Source organism: Parambassis ranga, chromosome 7 (assembly GCF_900634625.1).
Source record: "Parambassis ranga chromosome 7, fParRan2.1, whole genome shotgun sequence".
NCBI classification, from domain to species: domain Eukaryota; kingdom Metazoa; phylum Chordata; class Actinopteri; family Ambassidae; genus Parambassis; species Parambassis ranga.
Window position 1 is genome coordinate 4,265,399 of NC_041028.1, and position 22,693 is coordinate 4,288,091.

At 42.3% G+C, this 22,693-nt stretch overlaps 3 protein-coding genes across 6 annotated transcripts; 2 read left to right on the plus strand and 1 right to left on the minus strand.

Annotated features, from left to right (window-relative positions):
* Positions 1-1,453: 1,453 nt before the first annotated feature.
* On the minus strand, positions 1,454-7,228 carry tspy (testis specific protein Y-linked). 2 transcript variants are annotated; one of them, XM_028410711.1, is made up of 8 exons: positions 5,858-7,228; positions 5,672-5,749; positions 5,478-5,589; positions 5,050-5,204; positions 4,122-4,198; positions 3,677-3,867; positions 3,376-3,423; positions 1,454-2,971 (listed from the first exon to the last, which is right to left on the minus strand). In XM_028410711.1, exons 1-8 carry the CDS (start codon positions 6,797-6,799, stop codon positions 2,865-2,867), a joined length of 1,710 nt encoding a protein of 569 aa, XP_028266512.1. In that variant the 5' UTR covers positions 6,800-7,228; the 3' UTR covers positions 1,454-2,864. The 2 variants fall into 2 exon arrangements, with proteins under 2 accessions (XP_028266512.1, XP_028266513.1); XM_028410712.1 differs by lacking the exon at positions 3,376-3,423.
* Positions 7,229-8,068: 840 nt separating this feature from the next.
* On the plus strand, positions 8,069-16,181 carry ppp1r3f (protein phosphatase 1, regulatory subunit 3F). 2 transcript variants are annotated; one of them, XM_028410541.1, is made up of 5 exons: positions 8,069-9,255; positions 11,492-11,538; positions 11,936-12,021; positions 12,279-12,305; positions 14,093-16,181. In XM_028410541.1, exons 1-4 carry the CDS (start codon positions 8,378-8,380, stop codon positions 12,303-12,305), a joined length of 1,038 nt encoding a protein of 345 aa, XP_028266342.1. In that variant the 5' UTR covers positions 8,069-8,377; the 3' UTR covers positions 14,093-16,181. The 2 variants fall into 2 exon arrangements, with proteins under 2 accessions (XP_028266342.1, XP_028266343.1); XM_028410542.1 differs by having other exon boundaries at positions 11,939-12,021.
* A 4,681-nt stretch (positions 16,182-20,862) lies between these two features.
* LOC114438780 (probable G-protein coupled receptor 173) lies at positions 20,863-22,189 on the plus strand. 2 transcript variants are annotated; one of them, XM_028410338.1, is made up of 2 exons: positions 20,863-21,074; positions 21,120-22,189. In XM_028410338.1, the coding sequence occupies exons 1-2, from the start codon at positions 20,981-20,983 to the stop codon at positions 22,187-22,189; spliced, it is 1,164 nt and encodes a 387-aa protein (XP_028266139.1). In that variant the 5' UTR covers positions 20,863-20,980. The 2 variants fall into 2 exon arrangements, with proteins under 2 accessions (XP_028266139.1, XP_028266138.1); XM_028410337.1 differs by having other exon boundaries at positions 20,863-22,189.
* Positions 22,190-22,693: the final 504 nt, after the last annotated feature.

Here is a 22,693-nt window from a genome sequence, read left to right on the forward strand (position 1 = left end):
TGACGTGCGGCTTCACCATGCATGCGTGAAAGAATGCAAGCTTTCACAAAAAAGACTACAAGCATACACACACACACACACACAGGTAGTTGGTATTCAGGGGCCCTATACCTCCACCTCTCAGGTTATTCACTATAGATGAGCTTCAGAGAGAAGCACCTCTTCTTGTACACTTCACAGCAGAAAATATCCTTCTCAGCATCAATCACACAAATGAAGAATTAGCTGCTCTCTGTTATCCTTTCATCTTTTTTGCCTACTGTAAGTCGGTCTGAGCATCAGATTCCAAAGAGCTCGGCCTACCAAAAACATGAGAGCGTGAAGCAGCATGACAAGATGATTTGTGTACAGTAGCAACACAAGCTCAACCCAGGGGAGTGTAGTTTACACTGGAGAATCCATTTAGGATTTAGCAGCCCCTTCAAACAACAAAGACTTCACAGACAAGCCTCAGACCACAAAGCAGCCTGAGGATGGTTTAGCTGTCCCTGCAATCTGTACTTAGTTTGTCACAATCAATATTGTAGGAACCAAAGCCATTATTAATTCATAGTCATAAAAACATGTTGTGCTTGGAGGTGGGCTGAATAAAGCTTCTTCAAAGAGGAGACAAACACCATGTTTCACATGGGATCACTTCATGGAGCATAATGTGTTGCATCATCAGTATTAATAGTATATGCCCATCCTAGACTGCATACCCCCGGTGCTGCTGCACGACAGGTTTTTTGCTAGTGGAATATTTATAGCTGTGCATTAAAAGTGGAATCAAGGGTTTAAGTGTACCATTGCAACAGCACTGCTGCTCCTTTGTCTGGGCCTGTCCAAAAATGTCCTGCCCGGGGCTATTTGCAGTGCTACATTTGAAATGTCAGTGATATCACACACAGCCATCATATCAAAGATGGAATACATTAAAGAACAGCTGTATCTCTGCAGGCTTTGTTTGATTATTAATCCCTTCAAAAGGAGTATGTTACAGCCAAGCAAATGAAAAATGACTTTAATAAGTCACACGTGCTTCATTAGTGTTTGAGGCAGGGAGGCAGTACTTGATGATTTCTCATTTATGAACATCTGGAAGCTTAAATACTGGTGTCAAAGTACTGAACTCATTCATAAGCAGTCCACAAGAGATTAGTCAGTAGGCTGAGCTATTCTGCCATCTAGTGGCCACGCCATGTGATGATTCTGTTATATTACAAAATGAGCATTAAATACTGAATCATTGATGTTTTGTCTCCAAAACTGAATAAATAACCAATTTATCCTTTTTATTTATTTACTCAAGTGAAAACCATTTAAACAAAATAAAAATAATTAACACTCACTGTTCCCAAGTTGTTTCATTTCTTTGAACTGTAATGAGAGCATGCCATGTGGTCCTACTGCAGATTGTATGCAGTCCTGTAACATGTGCTTTACACCACAAATAAAGCACAGCAGACCGCAATGTGAAACATCTGTCTATTTTATTAGGTCGGGGCCAAAAAGGTGGACATTCAAAACAAAAATCAATCAAAAAGCAACAAACAAATAGGTCTCTTTAACTACAGTGTTCTATAAAACACATCACACAAAATATAATTTTCTGATGTTTATGAAAAAACCTCCAGATTATCAGATAAATTTATTCATGGATTACACGTGCATTGCCTTATCCAAAAGACAATACCGACTTATTATTTACAGTTATTTGTTGCTAAAAGAAGTGAGCAAATACAAATACTAGTCGTGTTACAGTGCACCTTGTGATGATGACCCAAATGTTTACTGACAATGTGCACAGCGAATGATTTCTTCTACACAGCGTTGAAAGTATTGTAATCCTCCTGTGTTACATTTCCTGCTCATGGGCATGCCTTAATGTTGATGTGTAGAAAAGCACTGTAATAAATACCAAAACAACACAAAAACCTTAAACACATTACAGGAAAAAAAAACTTAAATGATTTATAATTCAAATTAAGTTAAAGTCTAACAAAATAAAATACAAAACTGTTCTTATTGTAAGGTGTGACAAAGAAAATGGTCAAACTACGCAAATATTTCATTGTTGGAGATGGTATAGATTGTTAGGGTAAAGGTTGGCATGTAACGAGACAGAACATGTAGACTAGGCATTAACACAGGTAGTCTATTAAAACAATAACTGTTCCTATTTACTACAGTAGAGTACACATTTCTTTATACACAACCAACAACAAGCAGAGTGTGTAAATGTGTTAAAAATCAGTAAGGTTCTTTCAATGCATCAACCACTATGATCATCCCTGAGAACAAATTTTGGTTCAGTACTGAGTGCATCTGAATTGTACTGTCATAATATTAAATTTAGCTTGCGACATATTTGCTTTGTCACAGTTCTAAAAACAGCCAAAACATCCTCACTAATAATGCCTCTGAAGGGTTCAAAATTTGCAATGCAAAGTTTAATGCCGCTGTGTAGTGGCAATCAAAGTCTCAGCTGTGTGTGTGTGTGTGTTTGTGCAGGCTGCTGCAGAGTGCTCCTCATAGGAGAACACTACTAATATGAACAGACAGGCAAACTATGCCCAAGAACCTGATTAGAAAAAAAAGAAACTGCAAAAAAGTGAGTCAGAGTACATCAGAATACACAGTACCGACTGTATAAAATAGAGGGGAAACATGCTGCCTTGGCTTTGTTATTATAGTTAACCCTGATTTTAAAAAGCGTCTGTGTAGTTTAGGTATAAAAACAAACAAAAATCTGATATTCTGTGCATAAAAAATGACTAACATCAGGAAGAAGGATTCAATATTTCTCTCTGGTAGTCTTCATCAGCAAAGTATCTTTCTAGTCTGGTCCCGTTGGTCACTTACTTCAACATATCATTCTCTTCTTAGCCCTCTGCCTCTTCCTCCTCTTCCTGTTCTTCCTCCTCATCATCATCTTCCTCCTCTTGCTGCTGCTGCTGCTCCTCCCCCTCCTGGTCACTGTCATCAGAGGCTGCAGGACAAAAATAAGAACGCTATCATTTTGAGTCATGGCTATAACTAAATTACTCTCAAATGAAATAAATAGTAATTGAAAGGTTCCATATGTAATAATCTGATAGAAATGTCTGGGTATTCATCACTTCTCATTGACAATATGCGAGTGAATTTTATTATGACAATACAATGGGATGTTCTCTAAAATTCTTGGTTGCCTGTAACAACCCGTGGGCTTTTTTTTTTTTTCTGTGAAACCTAATGGAAGTAATGTTAAAATATACAATTAACACAATTGTAATTGTTATATTTAGAACCTATAAAACATGGAAAACGTTAAGTAGAAGTAGAGCTGCCTCAAGCTCCTACCGATTAACTTGTATTTGAATTTGTAACACGCTGTTAAGAGTGATGTCTTACCGTCAATCACAATCTCTCCACCATCATCCTCCTCCTCTGGGCTCTCATCTGAGGATGACAGTATTTCCTGTCTATTCAGTTTAGCCCGCATTACTCACATTTATAATGCAGCTGCAACACAACCCAGTGAATTCAATGCTCTAATAAGCCTTAACCTCTTGTTTACAGCATAAACAATGGCCAACATTGCACAAGAGCTTCAATAAGAAAGAAACGGGTGATGTTTTAGTTAATAGTAAAAATGATTTACTTTGAAATGTACATGTCTACAAGTAAGTTTTTTTTCAGCATTTGCACCAACCTGCGCTTGGTCCTTTATCCTCTTCTTCTTCATCATCCTCTTCTTCATCCTCCTCCTCCTCGTCTTCCCCTCTACTTTGGCCCTGTTCAGCCTCACCAGTGGTTTCCTCACCAGGCTCATCATCGGAGTCGGATATCACAACACAATCATCTCCATTGCCATTGTCAGCTGCTCTGGCTCCGGTTCCACTACTGCAAAAGAGAATAAATTACACACACAAATGTTTCTGATGACAGTAAACACAGTTTCAGGTGTGCAGGCCACCTGGTCTGATCAGCAAAAGGAAAAATAAATAAAAATCAGGAAACTGTAAAGTTGATAATTTAAAGGTACTGCAGCTGAGAATATTTGTAGAATTTACAGCTTAATGACTGGTTTGTCCACTGGCTGCACACTGTATGTGTCAGGAGCTTGAATACACTGGACGAGGATCTGTTTGGTTTACCTGCCGTTCTCCCGCGGTTCCCACAGAGGAGTGAGGTAGTATCTGAGTGGGTCTCTGAACAGGTCATCCTTAAGTATCTAAAACACACAACATAATCCTCATTTAATGCATTTCATTTAAAAATGTTTGGACAAATATCTTCTCTATTATAAGCAGTCATGCTAACAGGAAACAAAGGTTGGACTGTTATGTGGCACCTTGTAAAGGTTTCCTAAGCCTACAGTTTAAAGATACCAAAAAAAACAGATGGAAATAAAAATGAGTGTAGGCAATTATTTGAGGTAACACAGTCTGGATCTGCTACATTTCACTCAGGAAATTAAAGCATTAGGACTTAAAGCTCTGTTCCAGCAAACATCTGGCACATAATTACAGCAATTAATGGTTTGTATGTGTGATTAAATGTTACCCAAGAGTCTTTCAGACATGCAATCCTATCTCACAGTGTTTAAATGTGCCAGCCTCACATCTAAATAGGCCCCCTGGTCAATTAAAATGTAAAACCTGGAATGGAAATCTTAGTGAGTCAACTTCAGTAACAGCTACCATCCACTTCCAATGTGAACAAAACTGAACAGCAGGCAATCACAATAATAGATAAGCATACACAAACAATTACAAGCAATAACCAAGTTCATCGGTATCGGTAGACTTCTGAGGACATGTGCAAGCTTCTGTCTAACATGGACAGGGGCGTTAATCAAAGAGAGGCCACATATAGGAGCAAGGGGTCCAGGAGGACAGGATTTAAGAGAGGCACACAGACAGCAATGTGTAGGGAGATGCAGGAGGATCAAAACAACTTCTAATCCAGGATGTCTGGAAGGTTTTATGTGTGCACAACAGTCACTGTAACAGATTGATGAAGCCACCAATGTTACATATTCCATGTCAGATCGAGTGAGTATGAAGATGCAGTTCTTGTTACCTGTGCTACGTCATCTTGTCCTGGGTTGCTATGGTCACTAAACCAGCTAAAGAAGGTCTCATAAACACCACGCGATGACTTCCTGGGTTCACTGTGGGCTGTCAAGTTGTGTCCACGATGCCACAGGATGGGATTGGAGAATGACATAGGAGATCCTAAAAACACAAGCAACAAGGACCAAAAGTTAAATCCAAAAAATAAGAATATTCCAAATTTTGGACTAGATGTTCGTTTTCTTAATTGTTCCAGAAAGTCTGATTCCTACCTCAGAACGAGAATTGTGTTTATTGCCATTTAAGTGAAGAGGTTTCACATTACTAGGAATTTGGCTTAGTGATTGGTGCGTACATAAAACGTTTAACAATTACCATAAATTAAGAAGCATGCATGGGTATGACATCTATGTTGCTGCACATGTTTGTAAATACCTGCCACACCAAGGTGCAGCTCCTTCATGATAATGTTATTCTGGAAGTATGGATTTCGTCTGAAGTGGAAGCGAATCCTGTAGCCCAGTTTGTTATTCTTGAAAGACTCAATCTGAAAAAGACAGGCGTAATATCTGATATTATACTGTTCGTCATACACAAATGAGAAATTTGTGAGTCAACACAAGTCCTACCTCAAGATCAGTCATGTAACTAAGGGCATCTTCATCAGTCTCATCAATGTGAGCTGAGAGATGAGGATGGTTTAACAGCTGGCACATAAAGTTAAGAAAAAACACTGACACATGTACAAACCGAATACTCAAACACAAAAACAGGAACTGATTTGTTTGCATAAGGTTTTTCTTTTTTAAAGATACAGCTGTTACCCAGAAGCCAGGGATGGTTTTTGTGATGGAGCTTCTCTGATCCAGATGTGGCCGTCGCTGCCGACTAATCTTCAGCTCCAGCCGTTGGTGGAGCCGTGCGCTTTTCTTTTCAAGAGCTTCTAGTCTCATCTGTACCTGTGCCAAGAGAGCCACTGATTGCCTCATCTCTGGGGCCATCTTAACTGACACAATGGCACACTCCCCATCATCATTGTCTTCATTGTCAGATGGAAAAGAGGAGCTTGGTGTGCTGGAAGATCCAGACACAGATTCATCACCTTCATCTGCTTCAGGCATATCATCTGCATCTTCTCTCTCAGTACTGTGAACAGATGTGGAGCTGTCCGCAGCTACAGCCTGGGTTCTGGAGCCTACCTTTGAGAACTGGTGCACCCCACGCTGTTTGAATTTGTTCCCCGGTTTTACCTGTCTGGCCTTTTCAGATGAGCAAGGAGTCTCTTGACTGTCTTCTCCGTCTCCTCCTGTGAGACTGGCAAGTGCTTCAGCAGCTGCTATGGCTGCTGAGTCGGACTGGTCCAGAGGATTTGAGGAATGCTCCTCTTTCCCTCTTGTTCTCTCTGCTTCTTCTTTTGCATCCGCAGATTCCTGTGCACCCGAAGACTTTAGGTTATCTGTGTTGCTGACATCGTGGGAGCTGTTGACAGGTTGTGTACTGGTGTCTGAACTCTGATCTGTTTTCACGGTAGCTGGTTCGTCCTCGGTGTTTTTTGACTGGCCCTCACTTCCAGCTGCTTCTTTACTGTCAGCTTCGCTGCTTTTGCAAGTTTCCGGACTAACCTTAGTTGCTTTTGACTCCTCATTTACTTTTAAAGACTTGCAGGGAACTGCGCTGCCTTCATTCTGGTCGGGTGATGGACATCGTTTCCTCGATGCAGAGTCTGCGGACTGTTTGCACTCCATCAGTTCACTCATACTAGCTAGCTAAACAGCTAACACGCTAGATAGCCCGCAGCTCTTACAAAATAAACTTAAATACAACCAGTTACTCCACTGAACTAGCTGCTTGTATATCTGTAGAGACTTTGATACTAGGATCGTAGTGCAACCTACATTCTCAATGAAGCTAAAACAGGAAGCAGTACTCGTATTTCTCCGCGGCCTTGCGGAACGTTAAAAATTAGCAAGCTACTGCTACTGCACCTAGTTAGCGTGCGTTACCCAACTCTCGTGTCCTCACATTGACGACCGCTCCACATTTTCTCGATATAAAAATCCAACAATAAAGTCCAGTTTCAAATATTCAAACCTTCCTTAGCTATATCACCGTTGGTTTCAATCCGCCTTCTTTATATTAGTTTTTGTGTTTGCATTATCCGCTAGCTTACTATCTGTGCAACGACGTTTCAGAAAAACAATCATCCGATTGGCTACGGCACGCCGCGCTAAAACAGCTCTACCAATCAGCGACAAGGGTGTGTTTACACAGTAATCCATCTGTGGCAGAGGGTGTACTGCGCAGCAGTGCAGTGTCGTGAGAAAAGAAGCAGAAATACATACGAGAGCGTTTAAACGGGCTTTAAATGGCCCTACTTTAACATGCCAAATGTTAAACAGGTAGTATTGAAATACAAGAAAATTACAATCAAGACCAAGGCCGGAAAAAGCTAAAGTCAGACGTAAACAATGACTTTGCTCTGCTTAAGTGAGGCGTAAATAGTGTAATAATGGAATAATTTAGGCCCATTCTCAGAAAAAATGTAGACGCACATACCTGTAAGTGTTTCCCCAATCATACATTTTATTTTTTCACACATCTGCTGCACGCTAGGTAGACATACAAAATCATAATACTGGCAACAATTATTTATAAAAATCATCTGAATGTTGTGCACTACTTTGGGTTTCAATTTAGTATTTACTGGCCCCTTTCAAACAGCTGTTCTCTACAACAGCTGTAAAGAATCAGCTGAGAAACAATTTGCACAGTCATAATATGATTCCTCACTGTCTAGGCCTGTCAATGGATTTAGGCTGATTACAATAAAATAACAACTTCCACCTGATCAGCAGAGGCATCAATAAATATTTAAGGTGTCTAAAATGTGTGGATCTTAATTAAAAAGTCAGGTCGATTTAAGATCAAATATAATACCCTCTTCTATTTCCAGTAGTGGGCGTTTAGCCAGTCCGAACCAAACAGATCAAGGGGGGGGGAGTCGCAGGATTATACCAACTTAAAAACAAAATTAGGGCATGGAAAACCCGGTAGGTCAGGGCTAAAATTAGAGACTGTTCCCTCTCAGAAAGCAGCCAAATTGCGATGCACAAAAGTCATGTAAACCAGGGGATACATTATCATAAGGGCTGCCAGTAAAGAGACACGTTTTCCACGGGTGACATTTAACGGCGCACGTTGACAGACTGAGGAACCTCTGTGCGTAACGCGGGGAGAGCGCTGGATCAAAAGTAGCCGCTGCTGCGCAAATCATGAGTGTTGGGTAGTGTGTTTTTTGGAGACGCCATATGTAGCCTGCTCGTTCGAAGAAAGCCATGTCTTTTTTAAGTATACCAAGCCAAGAGGGGCTTTTTACCACCATTAAATCAGGCAAGTCAGCCGAGGGAGCAGAGAGTAGGTCACCTATGGCTGCCGAGGATAACAATGATCATGATGACGATGATGAAGATGATGAAGATGATGACACCGAGGACGTCCGCCTCATCCCAAGATGCTCTCCGGTGCCCAGAAAGCGTGGCGCGTCAATCTTCGATGAGACTGCGGAGTACTTGCGGATCCACCTGGCGCTGTCTGCCGGAAAGAGAGTGTCATTCGCCGACACAACAGGTGGAGATCTAGTGGATGTGAAGGAATTCGTTGCCTTTGATTCGGACGACGAAGAGGACAAGGCAAAGTGGGAGGAAGAGGAGTTAAAGTATCGGAAGCCAGAGCAAGAGCCAACCTATAAGGTGCACCCGGAGTTTAACGCGCCCACGGGCAGTGCCCTGCTGCACGCTGTGCGCGCTAATAAAGTGGAGGTGGAGCAGGTGTGTGCAGTGGAGGATGAGCCACTTGCCTTCACTGGGTTCATACGAGTGCTGAACATCTCCTTCCATAAAGCAGTTTATCTCAGATCAACTATGGACAACTGGGCTTCTTACTTTGATTACCCAGCAGAGTATGTGCAGGGATCTAATGATGGGGACACTGATCAGTTCTCCTTCAAGCTGTCTTTTGCACCACCTTACATCACACATGGCTCTCGCATTGAGTTTGTCATTCGCTATGAAACCTCTGATGGGGATTTCTGGGCTAATAACTCCTCAATGAACTATGTGGTGACTCTGCTCCTGTCCTATGAAGATGGTCCAGTTCAGACATACATCGACACACGTCACATAAGAAGTATCCTGAAACCTCCAAAGGCTTACAGGTATCCTGTCCAAGAGTGCAGATATTCTACAGATTGATCACTTCACAGTTGCTGGTCAGATTTCAGCCAGCTTGAAGGCTATGAAAGTTCTCCATCCTTCTACAATTTCTGCCTAAAGGCCTCAGATTATGGACAGGAACAGATAAGAACACAGAGGCACAGACCCTGTAAGGTCCCCCAATGTGGCCAGAGTGTTTTAGTGAGTATGCTACTCACACCCTCCTCAGAATGCCAGTCTCCCAGTGGTTAGTGTGTGTGGTAGGGTGATCAAAATAGGCAGCAAAGGGCAGGTGTCATTTTCAGCCCTGGCGTTTCCCTGCACTAAAATCTACCTCTGACCTTTTCTATCAGAGTCATCGGGGAGCGGAGCGATTTCAAAGGGAACAGATTGGCTCCTCTCCCTTGTGTAATTAGAGGCTGGCACATGGGCTCCACTTTTGCTTCCCTCTAGTACTCCATTAAATTCAACTAAACCCCTGATTTACTGCAACATCAACACGAAAATGTGTGTGATGAATCTCACGATGTGCAGGAAACTGGAGATAGTAACGGATAAGGACGTATAAAAGGAGCAAACAGGTTATGAAGTGGTGTAGTTGTCATGTTTGCTGCTGCAGCTGTTTGGGAGCTGTGTGGCCAGATGGGCTGTTAGGGATGGATGAGTCACTGACAACTTTGGGGAGCAGAGAGTGTATCAGCAGCAACCCCCCACTGCAGCAGCCATTACAGATTGATTAGGAGCTGCTTTGAAGTTAACTGATAATTGGAGTTTTAACATATTAACAAGGCAGCCAGCGGGAGGAAAGGTTAAACAAGTCTAGACACTCCAAAGGATTATATAATGTGTCTTAATATTAATTGCACATAGCTGAGTTTCTGCTTTGAAGTAAACCCGCTGCTCATTTTCTTTTCAACTTGCAGCTGAATCAGTCTAGTTATTTTGGACCAAACAGGGACAGATCAGAGGCGCTCTTAACTGCATCTAAAGCAAATTATTTGGTTTCACGCAAACAGAAACTTCTGAGGCTAAGAAATGATCTCACAAGTGTTTAAACTGCAGTTCCTCATGCAGCCTCTAGGGGCTGATTAAAAAAAAGAACGAGTAAATCCCCATAGAGTCCCATGTTAAAATGGTCAGCTTTATGGCAAAAAATAAAGCTCTGTTGCTGTTCCATGACTTTGCTCATTTTTTTAAATATCCACATTTAGATAGGCTCAGTACAGAGCTTCAAACTCTTCAGCCTGCCTTGCTTTGTCTACAATGTCAGTTCAAGGTCATGGTTTGGGTCAGACAAGCTTTATGCTTAGTTTTAGCTTGGAATTATTGTTCTTGTGAAGTTACCACACATTTTTCAAAACTTTATCCATTCTTAATCTGGCCTGTTGATATAAAACTGGAAGCATGAACGAGTTGCTCTTGCCACATGCTTATCACACTTCTTGACCTTTATTATATTTGGCACCCTTCGCTGGACACTTAGTCATGTTGCGCCCCACCTCCTTTAACAGAAGTGCCCTCTCGCTGCAAACATTTCTGCCTCATGTTTTGGCGCACCTGTCACCAGTGTCAGGAGGGCACAGGCGGATGACATTAGTTTGCTTTAGCTCAGTTTCATCTCAGTTTTATGTGACACACTGACTTTGATATCAAATATATACACTTATATTTAGTCAACAAAATGTTGAAATGTTCCAATATAACGTAATTTATTTGACAGTCTAATGAGGCAGGTCATCTCTGACGCTCTTGGCTTTAAAATGTCCTCCTCAGCATTCTTAAAACACAACTCTATTCTGCTATGTTTAACAAAAACAGCTAGATCAGCACATCAGCAACCTGTCTAATTATCCAAAACAGGTGTCCTTTGGCGGGTTAGGCGCTCTTTTACACTTAAGCCAGTATGTTACGTGACATATTTTTTTTATCTATAGCACAAAATGAGTTTGATTTCAGACCTCTTAGCCTTAGCTCGCTGTAACATCAGCTTGTGCATTTCCACAGTTTGGTCAGGTCACCACTGTTTAACAGCCCCTCTACACACAGTGTGTTTTTAGACATTTGGCATTGCATCATTATCACAGCAATGTTGTTATCAGTCTCAGTGTGAGGTTTCAGTTGCATGTTTTCTGAGCAGTGTGTGTGTGTAGAAGTGTGAAATCACACACTGGCTGTGTGTACTGTGTGTACTGTTTGTTAAAGTGCACACTGCTTTTTAATGTTTGTCTTCTCTTTCAGTGTGCAGGATGATTTCAGTTTTGAGGACACGGAGGACATGGACAAAGGTTTGTTGTTGTTCAACACTGTTGTCATATCTGTTTTGTGTGTCTTCAAATGTGAGAGCACAGTGACATTTGACAAATTAATTCATCCCTGATGATGATGATGTGTATGTTTGTGACAAATTCCTTCAAGGCGGAGGCATAAAAAGATGGATAAAACTGGTGCAGCAGATTTGAATTCAAAGCAGGGATTAGGTCCAAAAAATGCTGTATCCTACATTTCCCACAATGCAACTAAAATCTACACAAATCCAGTTTGTAAAGCAGGCTTACTCACGAGATAACAATGACATAATCAATGTTATTCTGTCAGTTCGCCTTCTGTATGACTGTATGTGTGAATGAAATGCTGACAGTGCCGTCTTTCCGACTTTCAGCTTATTTTTCTGTTTTACATCAGCAGAAGCAGCAGGGACGTCCACATCAGGACTGGTCCGGCCTACACCTGTGTGCCCAGTCATCGTACAACCAGAGATTGACATAGAGGTAAGTCAGAAGAATAGTGACTGTAAAACAACGGGAGATGATGACTGGAAGGTGTTGCCAAGTAAGGGACACACTTTTAGCAAATTACTTGTTGGATTAGGATCAAATTGATCTGCATGCAGTTGTTGACACGTGTAACAGGTAAGCAGGCTCTTACTGTATCCCTCTGTACAAATTGAGTATCTAATAAAACATAACATTTCTCTTGAACCTTTAAAGCTCATCATCACTGGCTTGGTTGTTTATATTGTTTACAGCTCATTGAAGCTTCAGCAACAACTTAGGTAACGTCTCACTCATCGCTGTAGCACGAGTCCTGTATGTCACTCTTGTTGCATTCATATTGTAAAGCATGCTGGTCAAGTCGTTGCACTTTTTATATTGTCCTAAGTCTTAAGTGATTCAGGAAACTAATAAAAACACTTAATATCCTGTACGCTTACATGTATTAGCACTAAAAGGCCTTTTAATCAGTTGTCAGAGTATATTTTTTTTTAGATGAAAATGTTCCTGAAATGCTTTTTAGATTGCCCACAGCATTATAATCTCATTGCACACCATCCTGTCCCTAATTCTGACACATCACATCAACATAATTATGCCGGAGAGGAAACATAACAAGCTCTGAGGATCTTTGAAAGGTGGCAGGTAGCAGTTAGCATGCCATCTTTGTGGGGAAAATATGTGCATAAAAGCTGTGTGGCATAAAAGCTTACACAGAAACGAGTAGCTGAACAGTGGTAGGTAGCAAGGAGGGATTTGTTTAAACCTGATTTGACTCTTATAGTCATGGCCTTAAAGGAGGACAAGGTGTATTTTAGTAGGAAGACCTTACCTTCAGCCTATATAACACCGACTGCACTGAGTCGGTCACATTCCACCTACTAACACCTGGTGTTAATGTCTCACTGATCCTATACATGTATGTAAGGCATGGTCCATGAAGCTCATCTGTCACCTCAGTGTCCACATGCATGCTGCTTATTCCAGCCGGTAACCCTTCAACTGCTGAGTTCTCGCACACCATTATAACTTCTACTCACAAAAGAACTCTACAACGTGTATGTGATAATTTAAAGTGAAACATTATATATATATATATATATATATATTTGCCCGCAACCATTATTTCAATAGTTTATGTGGTGAGGATTCAGTAATGTCCAAAAAGTTTAGTTTCCTCTGAGCTTTTTAATCATACTGCAGTGCTATAAAATCAGGTCTTAAATAATTTGGCTGCAGGTTTTATTCTCTTGAGTCAAACTGAAAAAAAAACTGCAGCACACAAAACTGAAATTTGTTTTAAACTAGAACGTTTGTAACATGATGTTAAAGATACATGTGGAACATCTGTCTCCCTCCTCTGGCAGTTAGAGCAATTACACAGACTCTTCATACTAAGGTGTGATGATTGATGGTTCTATTGTTCTAACTATGGACATTTCTCTATGTTTTTGATTGACATTAATATGAAAGGGTGCCACACTGTTTATATGTAGCTATCTTGTACTGTCTAACACCTACATGCTCTATCATAGTCTGTTATTTGTGTTTAATGTGCCTTGTTTTTACGTTTGTTTGTTTGTTCTTATGAGTTTTTTGGGGGGTTTATATTATAATGACTTCATCCTGATATGACCTTGAATGTTTGTTACAGCAGCCTCACAGCAGGAAAAACTTCTACATTGCTGGCTATTTTCTTTCTTTGAATAAACTCAAGCCAAATGAGAAATAAATACTTTTAGGAATGCCATTAATTCCAGTCCCTTGCTGTTCAAAGGATGCACCACTACCAATTTTAGCATGTGCAGTAAGTGCTAATAACGATAACACATCATTGGATTGTGTTGCATAAAGATGCCAGTCAATGTCATGATGCTCCTTATGTGTGTTTTTTTTCCTGCATTTCACAGCAGCATGATGTCCATTTCACAGAAAAGCATTAGTATGCAGTAAAATGCTTTTCCTCCCTCAGTGTGCAATGTTAATGTGGAGTACAAACCCCCACCCCCCACTGTCTGTACACTCTCCTAGCTCCTGTCACTGTTGTCTCACTGTTTTGCTTTAACAGAATGCAGTTCACCCATCTGGTTCTCCTGTCCCACCCAACCAAGAGCTTCCATCTGTTGATGGCACACAGTCCGCTCACCCTGTATCCCCAGGTGAACCGTTCCCATGTATGTCTTCCGAAAACACACTTCAAGCTAATTCAGCCTTTGTACTCTGTGCCAGCAAATCAGTCCAGCCAAATAAGTTACAGCCTTTACCCAGCCTCCACTATGAATTAGGCAGCCAAGTGTCAGAGCAGACAGACCAAAGTCCCTCAGCACTGCTTCCTCCGTCTCTACAACAAGAGTCCAACCCCAGATCAGACAACTCCCAGGCTGGTGGGGAGGAAATCCCTTCTCTGGAGGTCATGTGTCTTGTTGCCACAAAGGCGAATCTGAGGTCAACAACACAAGAGGATGGATCGACCAAAGAAGCAGCTAGTTGCCTTTGTCTTGAACAGCCTGCTGAGTGTGTCTCTCCTGCCGGTGTGACCCGGAGCTTTTATTCAGAGGTTGCAGTGGGTTTGAATGAAGGATTATCAGAAGTCTCCACCAGGTCTGCAGTGCACCATGAAGGCAGCACGTCTGCACTTTTCCCTCCTGTGGTAGAGACTCATGCACCTCTGAGAGCAGAGAGTGAAGCTCTGCCATCACCCGAGCACACAGAGAACACCTTAGGGAGTACTGATGTCACTGAGGTGAGCCAAAACTTTGCTGCTCAGTCTGTTTCAGCATGTGAGGAGAGGAAGGATAAATCCCCTGACACATTATTAGGGAATGCACCAAACACACTGTCAGAGGTTTCCGAGGCCCGGCCTGAGCATGACGTACACAGAAGTCTGATGCCATCCATCATCTTTCTGAGTGGAGTTGTTTCCCTCTCCATGGTGTTGCAGCAGCCCATTACCCTCTTCCTCATTGGACTTCTTTTGGTTTTGCATCGTTTGTGATTTTGCCCCAAAGATATTTTTCTGATCTCAAGTGCCTTTTCAAGACTCCAAAACAAACCACCTATTTAAAGCACTCATGAAAACAAATTAGATCTTTAACTGTTAATATGCCGTCTGATGTCCTGCACTGCATACTTACTACAGTGAGTCTTAATGGCATTTTCACAAAGATATTGATGACTCATCCTGCACTAGGGGGTGTGTCCTAATTTTGCATTCAGTGAAACTATTTCCTGGTTTTTAGTTTGTGTGGCCTCCCTAATTCAACACAAAAACATATTAGCACGTAGCAACACGTAGCACTCTGCAAGCTGTTTCATGGATCTTTAAATAATAGATGTGTCTAATGTTATAGTTTCATGTGTTTTTGAAAATGATGGAAATATTGCCAATAGATTCAGTTCACCAAGTTTTACAGAAGTATTGTCATCACTCACTGTAATATTAAAGCACACTAGAGGTGTCTCACATGTTTCTTGTTGTGTAGAGATAGTGTACAGTGGTGTTATATTGTGATTTGTTCTACCAACAGTGCACTTGTTTGATTGCTGTCTGTGCAGCAGAGGTGTTTGTCTAACCACACTGCCATGAGTTTAACTTTGTAAAATGTTTTTGTTCACAAATAAGCTGAAGTTAACAATTGAACATGAAGAAATATCATCTATAATTGAATTGTAGATATTTACATCTATCTAAGTTAGCATACCAGCTACCATTGTGTCCTTTTAAGATGGGATAGTGATTCAATGTAACTTACTCCTTGTCAACCCTATGGTTTTTACACTGCAGCAGTCTCTGCCAATGTACACAGATCACAGATCCAAAACTAAAGCAAGGCTTTTTTTTCTTTTCTTTTACAAATTGATCATGAAGGGAAACATTACCACTGTGAGAAACTAAAGAGTCTTGTTATATAAAATGAATTTTACACTTATGTTGTTTACAAGACGCAAAAGTAAACACTCAGTTATGTGGAGTATGTTTGCCTTAATGTTTGATCAGACTGCCACCTTCCTCCTGATTACAGCTTGTAAACCAATACTGTTTTTGTTGCACAACTTTGACAACCTCACAGATGGACTGAAGCACTGAATGACATGTTTGAAGTGGTAAAAGTTTTTTTTGCAGTGTGGTGCCATTAAATGTGGTCTCAGACTCTGTACGTCACTGTGTCTGTGTCCCATTTATTCACAGTGATTTTATGCAGAGCAGAATATTTTCGCAGCACTTTTAAATAACATCGGAGCTTTGACTCCATCATAGGAGTTTGTTCAGCTCTGCTTGAAATGGAAATACACACACAGCAACATGAGCTACAGATAGAAGCCAAAGGTCACACATTGCACTGAAGTCACAGTGGTTTACAGGACACACACACACACACAGGCTATTGTAAGCTGATATCATTCTCAGGAAGATGTCACAGCCCATGTATGACTCTAGAAATGATGATAATCTTCTTTTTGTGTGATATGCACAGTTTTACTGTATGAGTATGAACTTCAAACTTAGCCTGTGTTAGTCCTTGGATTTTGGGCATCCTCTGGATTAAACGTGGATTATGCACTTGGCCTTAAAACACAATTATTAATCAGAGCACACTTGCATTTCACAGGCTTCTGTGGGTAAAATGGTAGGAGTGATTAGTTTGTGTGATGGTCACATAGCGGCAGTGTGGAATGTATTAAATATTTAAGCAGACTTAAAACTGACCCAAGGAGGATAATCTGTGTGAATTTCATAACAGATGCTCACTTTGAAATAATTAGCGTCTTTTTAAGCAACACATGTTAAGCAGTAAGAGCTGCTCTGTCAGTGTTGTGACATTATTACCAAACCGCAGTTAAACGTGGTATTTTTTCTTCTCCTTTGCCCAGTGTGGCGTCAGGCTGGGGTTTGACTTATTTCATCACAGAAACCAACAGGAGTGCAAGCTTTTACCTTGACAGTAAGAGTCCTCTAAGACAAGACAAATCATGTTTTCCATCCTCCTCCTTTAAAATGTTATTTTCTTCATCTGGCCCATCGTAGCTGTCATTTCACACAGGTTTAAACACTGACTAAAGATAAACAATACATATTAGTATAGTGAGGAAATGATAAGACTCATTGCTTCAGCTGGGGCGCTCATTAGGAGGCTGAAAAGTCTCTGCTGAAAGGCCCTAATTCATGCAACACTGTAAACCAAACTGCATGGCCTTCTTGTGAAATAATAGACCTTTGATTTATGTTTCTGTCTCCAGTCTATGCACCTGTGTCACAGTCTGACGTGCACCTCCTAAGAAACCAGCACAACTGTTTCTGTGCGTGCTGCGTGACACTTCCTTCTCCACATTTTCAGCTGCTGAACTGAGCAAATCGTGTTGGAGCTAAACATCACATTCACCTGTCAACATCAAAAAATATTTGAATATTGAATATTACATAACCATCTCCCCGCAACACTTCTCTAATCTGTGCTGCAGTAGCCTGAATTCAGTATTTTTTTCAGCCATATTTTAACAGGATGTTTCAGTCACCATTGTTGGAAGAACAAAAAGCCCACAGACAGATACTTGTCACAGCAGCATTGAAGCTAAGGTTGGTATGATTGGGAAGCTTGGAAGATTTGACAGTAACATCTTTTCAGGGCTTTATTCAAAGCCACTCCGACCCTCACACAGATGTGCCTGAGCTGCACTGAAATTGTTTAATAAAAAAGACCAAATTGGATAACATAAATCTAACTGTGAACCACAGCGGACTGTTAAAGAGTTGCCCCACAAATCAATAAGCCCCTAAAAGAAAACAAAGGTTATTTTCCACATAAGCACGAAAACGTCAATTTCTCACCCAACCAAATTCCACCCCATTCCTGCAAAACTTTCACAATAACAGGCAGTCCAAAAGGAGGCCGAAGGCACACCCTACTAAAAGACAAGAGGAGGAAAAATAGAGGCAGTTTTCTTATCCTGTAGGTGGCAATGTCCGTTCCATATGAAAAGTCCCATAAATCCCAAAGTCTCAGAAAGGCAAAAAATAAAGTCCAAAATACAAGTTGTAGCAAAAAAAAACAATTAGAAGCTTGTCCCTCACTCACCCTGGACACCAGGGGTTTCCATCCGGGCTTGTGGTGAGGTTCTCCTCCCAGTCCTTATTCTCCCCTCAAGCTTGGCGTTTAGCCCCTTCTCAGACAGAGTCAGAGTCTCTTCTTGTGTCTTTGCAGGGGCCCCGTTTTCACAGAAACTCTTTGTGGGCCCTGAAGAACCACAGACTCCTCTCCTTCCTTGTCCTGGGTACTATCTCTCCCCCTCCTCAAACATTTCTCACTTGCCCTTTTTCAAAGCTAAGCCACACCCAGCTAACCAGCATGACATAGAAAGGAAACATATACATATGTTTTTCTCATTTTTGTGGTGGTGCCACAAGTTGTCTTACAAAATGTCTTATAAGATACCAAATATTACAATAACAAATGGCTACAAAAGAGGTAGCATTATAGCATTATCATGGTCTTGGCTCAAGGCTTTAAAGGTTCTGAATGCAAGACTCATGAAACATTTTGTTTATAGTGACACCTGTGGCCATTAAGTGAACTGCACACAGTATCCTGTTGCATTTTATATATTTAAAACAACTGAAATCCTAGTTATAAGTTATATCCGTTGTTTTTTTTTTAAGGAGGCCCAACCTTCTTCTTCTTCTTCTTCCTCCCAGATGGGGAACCCAGAATCCTTTGCTGCGGCCCTGACAGGCCTGTGTGTGACCAATGAAAGACAGTTTGATGCCAGTTGGAGCTCCTGACTGTGTGTCCATGCTGGAGAGAACAGACGCGTCATACATGATGCCAGAGAGACCAGGATAAAAACATCACTGTAAAGTTATTACGGCTCACAGCGTTGCACCTCTCTCTCTCTCTCCCTCCCTCTCTCTCTCCCTCTCTCCGAATAAAACCGACTGCTTCCGCGAATGTGCGAGCTGCCTCCTTGCAAGCAGCCATAATTGGGATTATTCAGGAATAATTCGCCTAATCCAGCCGCTGTGCTTTTTTTTTCTGTTTCTGTTTTTTTCTTGTAGCCTACATCGTGATTGTCGACAGCGTCTGCGATGTGAAATCCTGTGAGGCATCGCTGGATTTCTCCCAACAACAAAAAAAATGTATTTATTCTGTCATGGAGGCTTTTTATTGTGGACTATTAAGATGTACTAGTCTACCTTCGCTGGACAGCAAAACAAAGACTGCATAGTAGCAGATCAGGGTAAATACATCGCCTCGTGTGTTTTTTTTTTTTTTTGTGACTGAACGATGGGGAAAAGAGACGTATCGAGGTCTGTGTGGACTAATTGTCCCGGTGCCACCAGCCAATATACATGCCAAGACGATTCATTTAGGGGATGCGCGATCTTTTTTTTCTCTGTAACGTCTGTGGGTGGGTTATTATAAGCATTGAAAATCTGACATCATTTGGATATATGAACAAGATCAGGATTTTTATTGTTATTATTCTTATCATCGCGTGTGTTTCCAGCCATCTGAAAGCCCATCTTCGACGTGATGCAACATAAAATCTTGTTTTTTTCCCCTCCTCGGATGATATTCAGAATGAACACAGCTGTAAAAGGGTGGCGGTGGATAATGTTTTTTTTCTGCTAACATCTTCACCCTGGATTTCCACCATTGATCAGCTTGTTGATTATAAAGAATCGCCCTCTCTTATGTTTATGGTATGTTGCTTTATTCCCTGCGATGGATTTATGCATAACAGGTGTTGTTTGAGCCTGAGAGCACAGCAAGAGCATGAGGCTTTATTATGTGTTTTTCTCTGCGTTTGACAAACAGTGAAACAAAGCGACTGGGATCGTTTTCTGTGTTGTTTTTTTCACCGTGTGAGAAGGGGGAAAATGAGGGGATGAAAGGTAGGTTATCATCTCTTCTGCTCTCTCTCCTCTTTCTCTCTCTCTCTCTCTCTCACACACACACACTAACACACACATATGTATACACAAAAACACAGCAGAGGTGGGTGATTGTGACACCTGTTTGTCTGTTTTTCACTCCACCCTGTGTCTCAGGCCTAGCTGAAATGGCAGCCATTTAATCAGGTGAAATGATGCTGGTCAAGGTGGCAGAGGTGGCTGTTATGTTTTAGGGGGGGGGGGGGGGCAAGCTCACTGCTAACAGCTGATCATGTTGTGTATTTATTGGCCTACATTGAAAAGGCCCACCCAGACAGGCACGACCGTGTCTCGTTGCCATCTTGTAACCATGGATAAGTTTTTAAGCCTCAAATGTGGTTTATAATGGCTGATTCCTGGGGCTGTTGAGTTCATACAGGCCTATAGTGAAAACCAAATGGCTGCCTGGTTCTGCCATTATGCACTCATATTTGCTGTGAATGGTTCACTCTCTGTCTCACACACAGAGACCAGCATCAAATGTTCTACTGCTCATTTACAACATCTCTGTTTTGTTGGACATGCCCAGTGCTACTGTGTCTGCTCCATCCATCCCCCCCTGTACACCCCCATGCATTCACTCAAACACCCACACTTGCACAAAGTATGTGAGCTGTTGTATCTTAGCAACGGGCAAGGTAATTACTGAGAGAGCCAAGGAGCTGGCATGCTGTAGAGCTGCTGATCCGATCCCAGCCTCAGAGAAAACAGAAAGGCACATATTTCCATCGTGTTGTCCAACGCAGCACTTTACATCTATGCAAGTTTTGTTTCCATTTACGACCACGTCAGACAGCTTCTGTTTTTTTTCTTAAAAAAAAAAAAAAAATCCTTCAAACTGTCTGTCTCTGTTCACAGGTTGGGGAGGTTGTGGACAAAGAGGAGCGATGATTCTGTCGTGTAGAAAAGATCCTTACGGCCTCTCTGTGTAAAAACGAGAGAGCCGTGGGAGACGACGGCTGTGGGAGGGTCAGTGCTGTTTTTAAAGGGCCTGAAACCAGGCAGGCTCTTGTGGAAGGTGATAGAATGGCTAACCAGAGCTTTGCCATCGACGGCCCGGGCAGTTTACTGGCTGTGCTGGCCTCTCAGAGTGGAATGGCGAGAGGCAGCAGTAGCAGCAGCAGCAGTGACAGCAGCAGCAACAGCGGAGGAATCTCTGCCACAGATGTGTCTGCCTACTTTAAGCTGGTCTTCTTGGGGTTGATCATCTGTGTCAGCCTTGTAGGAAACCTCCTGGTGTCCCTGCTGGTCCTGCGAGACAGGACACTTCACAAGGCTCCCTATTTCTTTCTCCTGGACCTGTGCCTGGCCGATGCAGTTCGCTCTGCTGCCTGCTTCCCCTTTGTGCTGGTTTCCGTCCACAACAGCTCGGCCTGGACTTACAGTGCCTTGAGTTGTAAAGTTGTGGCTTTCATGGCTGTGCTGTTTTGTTTTCACGCTGCCTTCATGCTGTTTTGTGTGGCCGTTACTCGATACCTTGCCATCGCCCACCACCGATTCTACGCCAAACGCATGACCATCTGGACCTGCGCCGCCATCATTTGCATGGTGTGGACACTGGCCATCGCCATGGCATTCCCGCCTGTCTTTGACGTGGGGACTTACAAGTTCATCCGTGATGAGGATCAGTGCATTTTCGAACACCGCTACCTGAAGACCAACGATACCCTGGGGTTCATGCTCATGCTGGCCGTGGTGGTCCTGGCCACTCATGGCTTCTACGCCAAGCTGCTGCTCTTTGAGTACAGGCACCGCAAGATGAAACCCGTCCAGCTGGTGCCAGCCATCAGCCAGAACTGGACCTTCCACGGTCCCGGGGCCACAGGTCAAGCCGCAGCTAACTGGATTGCAGGGTTCGGTCGGGGCCCCATGCCACCCACCCTGCTGGGCATAAGGCAAAATTTACACAATCAGCACCGGCGGCTGCTCGGCATGGAAGAAGTGAGGTCTGAGAGGAGGCTGGGCAGGATGTTCTACACCATCACACTGCTCTTCCTGGTCCTCTGGACGCCCTACATCGTGGCGTGCTTCTGGAGGGTGTTCGTCAAGTCCTGCACCATCCCTCACCGCTACCTCTCCATCACAGTGTGGATGAGCTTCGCCCAGGCCGGAGTCAACCCCATCTTCTGTCTCCTGCTTAACGAGGACCTGAGGAAGGTGCTGAGGGCTCATCTGCCCACTTACTGGAGGACTAAACAACATCTCCCCCAGGACGAGGCCTACTGCATCATGTGAGGAGAAACGAGGAGAGCGTTTCAGGTTTTTAAATGGAGAGCAGGAGCGTTGTGATGCACCTTGGTTAAGTGTCTGTGTCGGTTTTGTTGTTTTGCACAACAAAATCTTTGCTAACAAATGCAGGCACAGTGCCACAGATATGAAGAATGTTGACATTTTGGGACAGGGGGTGGGTGGGTAGAAGAAGAAAAAAAATCCCTGGTTTGTATTTCTGTTTAATGATAGAGAAAGATCACAACAATCACCAACTCCAACCAATTGTGACAGATGCCATTTTAAAATAACGTTGCCTTATTTGAGAGGGACACGCCCCAGAGCTTTCAGCTGATTCTCGTTTCTGTGTCACAAACGGCACAAAAAAAAAAAAAAAAAAAAAAACAGACACACGCAGGGAGGGTGGAGGAAATGTGCTGCGGACTGTGAATAGAAAGATCAAAGCATTGCTAACTCTGTAACACATCAAGGAACTCAAAGGGTCTGAAAGGATTGACGGACATACTCTGG